We start from the raw sequence: 13,373 nt of genomic DNA, 5'->3' as shown, positions 1-13,373 counted from the left end.
TGGTACCCCTGGTATATAGCCCCGCTATTGTTATTTACTGCTGCTCTTTAATCATTTGTTATTCTTATCTTAATTTGGGGGGGTATTTTATTACAACTGCATTGTTGGTTAAGGACTTGTAAGTAAACATTTCACTGTAAGGTCTACACCTGTTGTATTCGGCGCATGTGACATATACAATTTGACCTACGGTTCACTTAAAGCAGAGTGGCGCAGCGGGAGCTTGCTGGGCCCATAACTAGAGGTCGACGGATCGAAACCGTCCTCTGCTAAGTATTTTTCAGTGTTCATTTGTATAGGAACACACCAGCAAACTGTAGTTCAATAAATATAACTACCTACAATCTATGTTTACACGGGCATTGTTCATGTCTTGCTTTTGAATCACAAACTATAAGAATTTAAATATAATTTACCAAGAGGAAAAAAGTTGTGACGTAAGTGTGGGTACTTTTATTTACTTCCGAGTAAGACTGGAGAAATGGCGGGTGTTAACAGAGATACAATGGATGATTTGGAGGATGGAGAGATTTCTGGATCAAACTCTGATTCAGAAATGGGAACCACAGTTGACGTTAAACCCCAGGTAAGAAAATACTTATATTACACGTTCTTAAACATTAACAATATGGATTGTTTGATTCTGCCAACGTGGGAATAGAAGCAAACGTTAGTTAAAGCTAGCTAGCTACGTTCGCGACGCTAGCTTTGCAACGTAGCTACAGCACAAATTGAAGAACAGTCTTTAGTTACAGTTTGCTGGAGGAGCACGTTGTCCACAAAGATTACTATATATTTTTTGCAAATCTCAGTGGTCCCAGTGCATCGAAAGCGTGTGCTACATTTTGCTAACTAGCTAGCTTGCGTTGCTATGGTGTGGACACTCAAGCTAATTTATGACTGCTGCATGTCATCTAATGACATTTTTTTTAAATTTAACTAGGCAATGACTAAACTAATGACTAATCTTGGTTATCTAGAAGTACAATTATTGCAAAATTGTCACTTCACATGAATCTGTCCACGATAGATACATGTCAACTACCGGTAATGAGAGGAGCCTAATACTTTGGTATTAAAACCTGTACAATTTTATGTAAAAATGTATATACCCCAAAGTAATTATTTATCATGAGGGCCATAAACAATACCTAGTTATACTGCCAGAGATATTAAAATCACACCTTTCTGGTATGAATAGCTATAAATTGCTGAGGTAATCACTTTTCAGGATTCCAGTACACAGTACAAATGATACAAATATGAAAAATCATACATTGTTTTCCTATTCCACAAAGTGGGGGGAATAGGGCTTGAAATGCTTTCTAAATATAGTTTAGACATCTATTTAGAAAGGACTTACTATAATATTTCACCTTTCTTATAACTGTAAAATACAAATTTAGCACCATTTCATATAACTTACAACAGAGCATTTTCTGCCCAGCGTCCTCTGAGCGAAGCAGAGACGCCATTCAAATGCCTGCTGACTCATTACACCATCAGCTTTAAGTACCGATTCATCCCTCTGTGACGAAGAGAAATTGGTCTTGTTTCAATTCTAAAAAATGATTTGGTATTTTTCATGTTGAGAGCTCTAAATCCATCTGAGAATATCACAGTGAGATTTGCTGATTTTGCTGCAATCTCTAGGGTCTACTGTTTCATATCCAGTATTGTAAGCGGAGCTGCTAGTTTCACAGGCAAAGGAAATCGATCCTTTGTCTGGATAGGCCAGAAAATGTGACATGTCACTCCTTATGCAAGTGAAGTGTCAGATTTCACATACTGCATGTCAGATGAGAGAGGAGAATGCCATGTGAAGTGGGACCACCAGAGCATTCACAGAGTGCACAACAATTTATTTTGCGCCTTTCACAGAGCGCCCTGTACACACACACATGTAGGTGGGAACCAGTCCAGAACCGCTCAAAGTCAGGCGTACCAGACTTAATGTTTAAGAGGTTTTTAAATGGCCTTGTATAATTAAATCTGAAAATGATCTGACAGTCTTCTCTTCTCTTACCACCTAGATGCCTGCAGCAGCTGCTGTTTTCAGTGGCCAGTCTTTCCAGAGTAGGGCCCTTCCACAAACAGCCCCGTCATCCACAAGCTACCGTAGCACCATGAGAACTGTGGACTCCAGCGATAGCGAACCAGACTCGGATGAGGACGCAGCGGTGTGGAGGCGGAAGCGGCAGAAGTGCTCCAACGCTCCCCAACCTGCCCCGGTCCCCACTCCCCACTTCGGAGCCCCCCAGGCTAACCCAAGCATACCAGGCGGCCGTAAAGTCAACAACATCTGGGGCTCTGTGGTTCAGGAGCAGACCCAGCAGGCAGTGGAAGCTGAGCTGGATTTCCTTGGTGTGGATGGTGCCATTAGCATGGCCAGCAGGCAGGTGGAGACCTACAACTACGTCCTGGCCCGCAAGCTCATGGAGAAGGAGAGGGAGGAACAGGAGCCGGGCGAGGTAGCCATGTTGGACACTCAGCTGGACGAGTACATGAAGCGTGGCGGGCCGGCCGCCGAAGAGAATGGAGGCGGCCATTTTAAGAGGAAGCGATCGGCCAAAGAGAGGCTGGGCCCCAGGGCTGAGATGGACATCAAGGGTCGGTATGAGATCACAGAGGAAGACCCAGACGACAGGGTGATTGAAGAGATAGCCCACAGGTGAGCTGGTTGGTTGGAATGTCTTGGCTATTTCATATTTGGCCATATGAAATGTTTGGCTTGCCATGCGGGCTAAATAAAATGTCATTATTTTCTTCTTTCCACAGTGTCAACAATATCACACAGTCGTACAATAACCTCATACTAACTTGCGGATCCATTTTCTCCCCTCAAGGCTACAAGAGCCCAAAAAGGAATTGATTGAGCGAATTGTGAGAGTCATTGGGAAGAAGAAAGCAATAGAACTGCTTGGAGAGACTGCCACACTTGAGGAAACTGGTGGTGTGTACATTATGGTATGCATCTGTTCTTGTTTCAGTTTATATGAGATCGATACAGCTGAGTTCATTGACAACTCCTGTTATGATATCCATAATGTCCCAATTCTTATCGCAATGAATCGTCACTTGTGTAACTGCATGCCTTTCTAAAACATATTTGAATTAGTACCTTTATGCTAGACTGTTCTGTAACCATTTGTTAAGTCTGTGTGAAATTATTTCATATGTTCACCTCACTGTAGGATGGCAGCAGGCGACGGACTCCTGGAGGGGTGTATCTCAACTTGCTGAAGAACACTCCCAGTATCTCTAGTGAGCACCTTAAGGTATGACACTTTTGAGACTGTAAAATCAAGTGGCTTTTCATGCACTTCTCTAATCCCGCCCACTGAATCAGTGTCGGCATATCTTTTTTCTGTACTCCCCATATGCACACACTACGTTTTTAGTAATCACATTTCTGTAAACATTTCATTTCTAAATAGGAAATATTTTACGACGAAACCCAGAAGGAGTACAAGGGCAAGAAGTCAGCGCAGAAGCGAAGGCGACACGTGGTTGCCAAGAAGATGAAGCAGGCCATCAACACATTGAACCTGCAGGAACACGACGACGTCTCCAGAGAAACGTTCGCAAGCGACACCAACGAGGCCTTGGAGTCTCTAGAGGTGGTTGCCGAAGAGGAGGGCCAACAGGAACAGGAACCGGAACCAGAACCTGCCATGGGCACTGAGGACACACCTGTAGTGTACAACGCTGCCGACCTGGAGGTCTTTTGATCCAAAATGGCTGCCCAGTGTCTGAACTTGTGCACGTCCCAATGAGGACGTCCCATGAGGCTGTGGCATCCACTGTGACAGGTGGACGCTGCTCAGATACAAAATGGTGAATGCACTGTAAATTACTGTCCACGACAGCGCTATGTAATACTAGACCTTCATCCTCATGTTAGTCTAACAAATGAAGTTGTCCTCTTTATCAATCAGTTGAAGACCAAAGCTTGCATCAGGATTTGTTAGCGTTAGTAACGAGCTTACAGAGCAGCTAGTTACTAACCACAGATACCACCTGACTGATAATTTCAACAACAGAAAATGTTTTTCTCCATAAATGGATACCAACCCCTCATATATTTGCATCCTGGAAAGCATAAGATTTAGTTTGGCTTTTTTACTAATGCTCTGTTTGTCCACAATTTAAAATGTAATGTAAAGTAAAAATATGACATTGAAATATGGCACGTAAGGCAAGAAATGTGGCACCGCTCCAAAGGAATGGCAAAATCAGATAGCAAGTACTGTAGCTGGCAATCTACTGTATATGTTTATAGGGTGTTTTTGTTTGCGCTAGTTGGATTGAACAGGATCTGAGTGTTTGTCATGTACAGGGGAACTGCACTAAGACCAATCCTTAGAAGTAAGATCAAATTCGTTTTGAGATTTTTCTTTAAATAAAATTAGTTTGTTTGACCCTTTTTTTTTATTTTGATCACAAGCCAGTGGTTTTGAGTGTTGTGAAAAATGCATGCATCTTCAGAGGACCTTTGGTCTGTTTTTCATTTGTTTATGTTGAGATGGGTTCGGATTATGTTGTGTTGTGAGATAAATCACTAAATTGTTCCAGTTTTTAACCCATTGCTCTCCCCTGTCTCTGGACAAGACATCTACGAAAAAATCTGTTTTCTGTGTTTTAACACATTCCTTATATAAAATATTATTAAACTCATTCATTGTCCACCTTTTGCTTTAATACAGTATGATGATTTTGATTTGTCTTATTTCTTCACATCTGAATGGGTAGTGTACACCATTCAGGCTGATGTGTGTTATATTTCCCTGTGGTGGTCATTGATTGGCCAGCAACAGATATGGGATGGGAAATTATGCTTTTTTTGGTCCCCTACTTTTCATACTAATGTGATTTTATGATGGGTGGTGGAGTTCACAGTAATCATGTAAACGCTCCTGAGCCATTCAAAAGACTTCGTCATACATTTTAATAGACACACCGAAATTGGCAACAAAAGAGCTCTCATGAGGCATCATTTTCGTCATTGTCAAACCCCTTTGTCAGCTTTTTGAATCAGAATAGAAGCCCTTTGCTGTGGTGCAGGGACTCTCGACACAGTACAAGAGGGCTCAGACAGTTTCCCATGTTGTCATGGCGACATTCGTATTGGCAGTTTCTCATTCAAATCGACATACTGAAGTTTATTTTCAGGCTGTATTATAACAAATAGCTTTTCTCCACTAGAGCACGGTGCAATGTTGACCTGCACTCAGTCAAAACAGCAACTGTTTTGATCAAATCATTTCTGGGTAACAATTACCTTACTGTGATTGTTTTCAATTAAAAATTGTCAAAAAGAAACAAAGCTTCTAAGCAAAGAGCAATTTCTCGAGCAAGAATTTCGCTAGGACTGTCTGGGAGTGGTCTGAGTGGGGAGGGGAAAACCAGCTGTTATTGGCAGAGAGGTTTGGAACTCTTATTGGTCTATTGACTAATATACTGCCTGGTGATGTCACCAAAATTCCCACCAAAACAGGCAGAACTTTCAGGTGGCTTTTTCAAACAGCTCTTACACTAACAGGCCATTACTACATTATTATTCCAACCTCATAGTGTCAAAATATATATAAAACACAAGAACATCACGTTTTTGACTGCACTGGGCCTTTTAAGAATATAAATAACTGCAGCTGAGTCATAGAATGAGGAAAGATAGGAAGTTAAGATATAGTCACTGTGTGGGTAGATGTTGAGATGTTAGCCACAGGATTTAACAGCATAACAGAAGTACTAGTCCTTATAGCATGTTCAATGGAGATACTCCATTGTAAGTGCATCTTAGTCCAGAACTACACATTTTCGAGATACCGTCCCTAAATGTTATTTCTATAATTCACCTTCAAAATGCTTGTTACAGTTTTTCCTGCACACAGGTCTATACGAGACTATAAAATGATGAAATCTATACAATTCAGTAGATTACTTCCTAAAACATGAACAGCATTGGTCTGTGGTCATGTCTTGAGGGTGTACTGAAGTGTTCTTCCTACGAAGGAGCTGGGAAATCCTCTTGTCCCATCTGGCCCGTAGGGGAACCGGATGACCCCGGGGGGCAAGGAATCCCCCATTAGGACCCTCTTAATGCCCAGACGACCCTGCTTACTGCTGCTGTTGTCATCCAGGGAGGAGGTTTGCACCGCTGCCAGTTTACGCCTCTGGAACCAGAGGCTGCTGCTATCGGACGGGTTCTCGTAGTTGCGTCGACTGAGATCCGGGCTGGTGTCGGGGCTCCTCCACATCTCGGAGGCCAAGAGCGGGGAGACCCGCGGAGGGGTGGGCAGAGGTGTCCGGAGGACCCTGGGGCTGTGGTAGGGGCTAGAGCGAGGGCTGTCCCAGGGGCTCCTGCATACCTGGCCCGAGGAGAACCGAGGCATGTGCATCGGAGAGGCCATCTCGGATTCGCCGGACGAACTCCACGCCGAAGAGTCATCCCCTCGGAACTGGTGCTGCTCCAAGCAGCGGTTGGCGATTGATACACCTTTACCGGCACCTCTGTCCTCAACGCAGCCTCCCAACTTATGCCCTGCTTTCTTTTTCGATGTCATCCCGATCAGGACGACTCTCACAAAGTCCTCGGACTGGGACAGCTGGTGGTAGGCTCTGCCGGCGCCTTCCAAGTCCTCATACTCTACCAGAACACTTTCCTGGGAGCACAGCTCAGGGTACCTGTAGGCGAACCTCTGGACTTCTGGTGGGAGCTCCTTCCCCGGCCGGAACACCCTCACTGTGCAGATGCTTCCAAAGGGCTCCAGGAGAGTGATGGCAGTTTCCATAGTGCTCCTCTGGGGTGCAGGGACGTCTTCATCATCACCATTGCCACTAGAGGTCAGCTCAGCAGAGATGTTCCACATAAACAGAAGTCTGCTGGGCACCTGAACCAGGAGGGACTCTGGTACTGGGTCTTTGCGACGGACCTTGTTGCCCTCCTTGTTGACTTCTAGTTTGGAGGAGTAATTTAGGGCATAGGCTGTGACTCGCCAGTCTTTGGTCAGAGGCTTCATCTAATAGAACATGGATGTAAATGTCAAGTTAATATCTCAATGCCTTGATATAAAAATGTGTTATAACAAAATATGTTGAAGTCAACATATTTAAAACAGGATATTTTTTTTCAATTGCATTAGTTGGAAAATTAGGAAAAAGAAAAGTAACTGACCTTTTTAAAAGATGTCAGCAGCTTAATGTTCACATAACCCATCTTGTTTCTTTTCACATGTTTTAAAAGGAATGCATCTTTTGCTAGATTTTCATCAGAAAGATAGTGTTCTATTTGGGTCACCATCTTCTGTGTAAGATCAGCATCTGGAGGTGTCCAATCATCCAACTTCATGTCTTTATAATTTTCGTTGTAAAACGGTCGGCAGATAAATCTAAGAGAAATCATGTAAAAAAAGAAATAAACTTTCAGACCACAATTACCATACTGTATGATAACAGTATTTAAATGCATCATTTCCTATAATTTGTTAAATTAAAACCACATTCTGGAAATCTGTTTACCAAGACTCAAATAACCATAACACCATAGAGTATTGGTTATTCTGGGCATGACAGTTATACAACGAATAGGATCATAAGGCATAGGCCTATATTCTTCAAGAGTCAATGTCATTCATTGATATCCCAGATTGTGCATTCAATTTAAGCCATTCATTGACCAGACATACCTTTTAATTTGTCAATTTGTAGGCAAATTAAAAAAACATAAATTCATAGATAATATGACTTGCCTGTCTTCTTTTATGGGGCTCTCCATTTCTGCTCTCTGTCCCTGGTCCTCCTGAGCATTAGACTTTCTTCTTGCTTTCGAAAAGCTTCTCTGACGAGATAAGTCAAATTTCCCCAACTACAATCTACTTGCAGATACAGGTGTTCATGTCCTCCCCATGACCATTGCGAACCAATTTATAGTCTCGAGCCGCACCGGTCAAGTGGAGACTGCGGGGGCTCTCATCACGAAGCAGCTCTCGAGTTTGTGTGGCATCAAAATAGGCTACACTTTTCAATTGTCTGACGAGCCATTCAAAATAACTCTAACAGGATATCACCAAAAAAGGATATTGCTTCCGTCTGACGTTATTGCAACAATTCAAACCTTTCCAAAGAAGGCACAACTTGGTCATAAAGAAACAGATGTTCTTGAAATAAAAGAAACAAGAGAAAAGTTATACCAGACAAATTATCTCAGGAAAGCCCATAGATGGGTATAATAACAGCCATGAAATGTAACGGTATGTTATCATTTTCAGCAGCTCCATATGTACCAAATTGTATTTGAGGGTTGGTCCCCACTCTCTTCAGATCTTGAGATCATTTAGATTGCTTCAATTTGGCAACCAGTATTTATGTTTTTTTGCTTTCTGGCATCACCTTGATATACACATATAATTAGGCCTATGGTATTGTACAGTACTGTAAATATTAGTTTTTTACATAAAAGCAAAAGACAGTAAAGAAAAACATTTCAACTGAATGACAATGCCATAAGCAACATTGTTATTGTACAAGTAGGCATTTTATTATCCTTTCCATACAGACATTATCCCACACCATATATAAATAGTCAGTGCTATCCGGGGTCCTTGGGACTTCCATACCCTAAACTCTAACCCTAACTTTAATCCTTACCTTAACCTTAACCATAGCCCTTACCTGAACCTAACCTTAACCCTAAACTTTACCATATAAAATGTCAACTTCAATGGGATAGGGATGTCCCAAGGATCCCAGATAGCACAGACCATGTATAAATAACTACATAATGTGCTGATACTTATTATATAAAGCTTTATTAATATAAAATATCATACAGCACTATTGGAACAATAATAACACCCTAAGCCATTTCTAGTGTCCTTGTGTTTTTTGTTATCATTGTTATGATTATTTCATTATCACTTATCACTTTTTCATTGTCTTGAGTTAGCCTGTTAACTAAACCTGTTAACTCAACCTTGAGTTAATTCAACTCCTCATTATGCACTTGTCCTTCTTTTACTGTTGACAAGCAGCTGGAAAACATGACCGTATCTGATGTCCAGCAGAGGGACTCAAACCTCTGTCCTTCATAGCTCGCTCTCTCTCCATCCATGTGTAGCAAAATGAAACACATATTTTTATTAACAGTATACAACCTGGTTATTTTTTTTAATGTTATTCAACCTTTATTTAACTAGGCAAGTCAGTTAAGAACAAATTCTTATTTACAATGACGGCCTTCCCTGGCCAAACCCTAACGACACTGGGCCAATTGTGCTCCGCCCGATGGGACTCCCAATCACGGCCGGATATGATACAGCCCAGGATCAAACCAGGGTCTGTAGTGACGCCTCTAGCACTGAGATGCAGTGCCTTAGACCGCTGCGCCACTCAGGAGCCCTATAATTTTTTTAAACATACATAACACCACAAAAATACATCAGCCTAACATCACTGCAAACAGTTAAATTAAAATGGTCAAAAAGAAACGAAAATAGCTTCTTAACAAAGAGCAATTTCTCAAGTAAGAATTTTGCTAGGACTGTCTAGGAGTGGTCTGAGTGGGGAGGGGAAAACTGAAAATTTGCTGTTATTTGCATAGAGGTTTGGAACTCTCTTTATTGGTCTATTAACTAATTTACCACCTGTTGATGTCATCAGGCAGGCCAAAACTCCATCCCACCAAAACCGACTGAAATTCAGAGGTAATCTGTCCTCCAGCCCCTCTGAAGAGGACAAACAGTAGAATTACAGGCTCTGGGGTCTCCTCCTAACAGTTAGTTCACAGTAAATTACAGCACAGGCGGCACAAGCGTGCTATAATGGTGGGTTTAGTAGAACACACTGGCTTATCTACAAATCACCAACTCTAAACTGCAAGCCGACAGAACAGAGGTCTCTGTCCTGCAGCCAGCAAGGACTTTGTCAGACATGCTTAGTTGGCAAGTTGGAGCTTTGATACCGTCAAAGCTTTGGTCAAATTTTAGGAAGTTCAAAATTAATTGTTGTTTCTCAGTAGTTACATACAGTACATGCACTTAAATAAGTTACTTCATAAACGTAAGAGGCATTAAGCTTACAGATGTTTACAAACGCAAACTTTGCAAGTAGAAAAGTTATATACTTGTTATAAACACTGAACAAAAATATAAAACAATTTCAAAGCTTTTACAGTTCATATAAGGAAATCAGTCAATTGAAATAAATAAATTAGGCCCTAATCTATGGGTTGATGACTGGGAATATAGATATACATCTGATGGTCACAGATACCTTTAAAAAAAGGTAGAGGTATGGATCAGAAAACCAGTCAGTATCTGGTGTGACCAACATTAGCTTCATGCAGTGCGACACATCTCCTTCGCATAGACTTGATCAGGCTGTTGATTGTGGCCTGTGGAATGTTGTCCCACTCCTCAATGGCTGTGCGAAGTTGCTGGATATTGTCTGGACCTGGAACACACTGTCGTACACATCGATCCAGAGCATCCCAAACATGCTCATTAGGTGACATGTCTGGTGCGTATACAGGCCATGGCAGAACTGGACATTTTCAGCTTCCAGGAATTATGTACAGATCCTTGCGACATGGGGCCATGCATTATCATGTGGAAACACGAGGTGATGGTGGTTAATGAATGGCACGACAATGGGCCTCAGGATCTCGTCACGGTTTCTCCGTGCATTTAAATTGACATTGATAAAAATCCAATTGTGTTCATTGTCCATAGCTTATACTTGCCTATACCATAACCCCACCGACACCATGGGGCACTCTGTTCACAACGCTGATATCAGCGAACCGCTTGCCCACATGACGCCATACGTCTGCCATCTGCCGGTACAGTTGAAACCACGATTCATCTGTGAAGAGCATGCTTCTCCAGCGTGACAGTGGCCAGTGAAGGTGAGCATTTGCCCACTGAAGTCGGTTACGATGCCGAACTGCAGTCAGGTTACGACCCTGGTGAGGATGACGAGCACGCAGATGACCTTCCCTGAGACGGCTTCTGACAGTTTGTGCAGAAATTCTTTGGTTGTGCATACCTACAGTTTCCTTAGCTGTCCGGGTGGCTGGTCTCAGACCATCCCACAGGTGAAGAAGCTGTATGTGTAGGTCCTGGGCTAGCGTAGTTACACGTGGTATGCGGTTGTGAGGCCAGTTGGACGTACCGCCAAATTCTCTAAAACGACATTGTAGGCAGTTTAGAGAAATGAACATTCAAGTCTCTGGCAACAGCTCTGGTGGACATTCCTGCAGTCAGTATGCCAATAGCACACTCCCTCAAAACTTGAGACATCTGTAGCATTGTGTTGTGTGACAAAACTGCACATTTTAGAGTAGCCTTTTATTGTCCCCAGCACAAGGTGCACCTGTGTAATGATCATGCTGTTTAATCGGCTTCTTGATATGCCACACCTGTCAGCTGGATGGTTTATCTTGGTAAAGGAGAAATTCTCACTAAAAGGTATGTAAACTAACTTCTGTGTAAAATTGTAGAGAAATAAGGTTTTTGTGCATATGGAACATTTCTGGGATCTTTTATTTCAGCTCATGAAACATGGGACCAACACTTTACATGTTGCATTTATAATTTTGTTCAGTATAGTTGCAAACTATAGCTTTGAGAAACTTGTAAAATAACACAATTTAACCTGTTATGTTCATTGGATGAGATTCGGTTTACACTATGTAATTTTGGCATAGCACCTCATAATAAGGTATGTTTCGGTTCGAACAGCTAAACACACTAGAAATTCCAAAACTGTTGATCTGCTGACAAGATAATTGAGGGAGTTAATGTATAACTTTAAAGGTGATACTTGAGGAATTGAGGGGTGAAGTGTTCAGGACAACTTTAGCCGAAGGTCAATGTAAACCTACAACATGTCACGCCTTCTAACCTCTCCTGCATTAGCAGCTCATTTTGTTGTCTGAAATGGTTAATGTTGGCTTCTTTCACCTATAAAGTAGTTCAGGGAGCTGGCAGTTCATGGGAGATGGTCAAACAATTTAGGCAAAACAATTGCAATGTGCAAAACACTATAGAATTCCCAATTCGTAAGCATTTCACTGTAAGGTCTACACCTGTTGTATTCTGCTCATGTGACAAATAAAATGTGATTCATTTGTGAGGATTGACTGGTATGTAGCCAACACACTCCCTTCTCCTTGGCCAGGGCCAAGGGGGACTTGTCTTGGAATAGGAGAACAAACGACATGATACCTCAGCTTGAGATTAGACATTTGGCATTATCAGGGAGCTTTCAGGGGATGCTCAATGAGATATTCCCTTCTTTGAAGGGAACTGGTCTCACGGACTAGCCTCTGTTTTATCCCACTCTGTTCACAAAGTTGGTGATGAGGCAGAGGACATTTATCAGGAATTCCAATATCTTATTCTGTAATTTCATCATCGCAAAGCTTTTGATATGTAGGATGCAAGTAATGCCTAAAAGCAAACACTGCACATTCTATGTTATTGTCACGTGTGCTCCCTCTCTGGACTCTAGGTCACCAGCCTGCTCGTTATGGCGCACACCTGTTACCATTGTTACGCATCATCAGACTCACCTGGACTCCATCACTTCCCTAATTACCTTCCCTATATATGCCACTCCCTTTGGTTCCTTCCCCAGGTGTTATTGTTTCTGTTCCTGTGTCATGTCTGTGTGTTGTTCGTGGTTCTTATGGTGTATTTATTTAAACACTCACTCCCTGAACTTACTTCCTGACTCTCAGCGCACATCGTTACAGTTATGTCCTCTGTTGGAGCTATAGGCTTCAATCATTCCACAATAATTTATTTTGTCTCATCCAAGAAGGCCCACTGTGCAATTACATAATGTATTAATCAGGATCATACTTAAGTTGATGTTATTAATCAAAAGTATAATCATTACTAATCTACTGTTTGGTCCTCTTGGATCTGCAAACAAATAGAGATAGGCCGAATTGTCATTATAGGGGTAGGCCTAATTGTCAGTAAAATGTAAGACGGAGGCTACAGTGGATAGAAGCTGTTTTATGGGCTCCTGACCAATTCTGCTATTTTGTGTTTTTTTACAGTTATCTTTTTTTTAACCTTTATTTAACCAGGTAGGCTAGTTGAGAACAAGTTCTCATTTGCAACTGCAACCTGGCCAAGCTAAAGCAAAGCAGTTCGACACATCCAACAACACAGAGTTGCACATGGAATAAACAAAACATACTGTCAATAATACAGTAAAACAAAAGAAAACAAAAAGTCTATATACAGTGAGTGCAAATGAGGTAAGTTAAGGCAATAAATAGGCCATGGTGGCGAAGTAATTAGAATATAGCAATTCAACGCTGGAATGGTAGATGTGCAGAAGATGAATGTGCAAGTAGA

The 13,373-nt window shown here is 41.9% G+C and overlaps 2 protein-coding genes across 2 annotated transcripts; one reads left to right on the top strand and one right to left on the bottom strand.

The window, feature by feature from the left end:
- Positions 1 to 267: 267 nt before the first annotated feature.
- On the top strand, positions 268 to 4,686 carry phax (phosphorylated adaptor for RNA export). Its single transcript, XM_014144034.2, has 5 exons — positions 268 to 586; positions 2,034 to 2,671; positions 2,847 to 2,967; positions 3,195 to 3,278; positions 3,438 to 4,686. The coding sequence occupies exons 1-5, from the start codon at positions 482 to 484 to the stop codon at positions 3,729 to 3,731; spliced, it is 1,242 nt and encodes a 413-aa protein (XP_013999509.1). The 5' UTR covers positions 268 to 481; the 3' UTR covers positions 3,732 to 4,686.
- Positions 4,687 to 5,975: 1,289 nt separating this feature from the next.
- LOC106571668 (la-related protein 6) lies at positions 5,976 to 7,022 on the bottom strand. Its single transcript, XM_014145002.2, has one exon. It carries the CDS (start codon positions 7,020 to 7,022, stop codon positions 5,976 to 5,978), a length of 1,047 nt encoding a protein of 348 aa, XP_014000477.2.
- Positions 7,023 to 13,373: the final 6,351 nt, after the last annotated feature.

Source organism: Salmo salar, chromosome ssa01 (genome assembly GCF_905237065.1).
Source record: "Salmo salar chromosome ssa01, Ssal_v3.1, whole genome shotgun sequence".
Classification (NCBI taxonomy): Eukaryota; Metazoa; Chordata; class Actinopteri; order Salmoniformes; family Salmonidae; genus Salmo; species Salmo salar.
The sequence above is the reverse complement of the archived record's forward strand: the minus strand, read 5'-3'. Positions and strand labels throughout refer to the sequence as shown.

Bases quoted from the DNA above. Each gene is read 5' to 3' on its own strand.
- phax (XM_014144034.2), top strand. From the start codon at position 482: ATGGCGGGTGTTAACAGAGATACAATGGATGATTTGGAGGATGGAGAG. The intron at 587-2,033 runs GTAAGAAAATAC...CTTACCACCTAG, and splicing joins CAGTTGACGTTAAACCCCAG to ATGCCTGCAGCAGCTGCTGT. The intron at 2,968-3,194 runs GTATGCATCTGT...ACCTCACTGTAG, and splicing joins CTGGTGGTGTGTACATTATG to GATGGCAGCAGGCGACGGAC.
- LOC106571668 (XM_014145002.2), bottom strand. From the start codon at position 7,022: ATGAAGCCTCTGACCAAAGACTGGCGAGTCACAGCCTATGCCCTAAAT.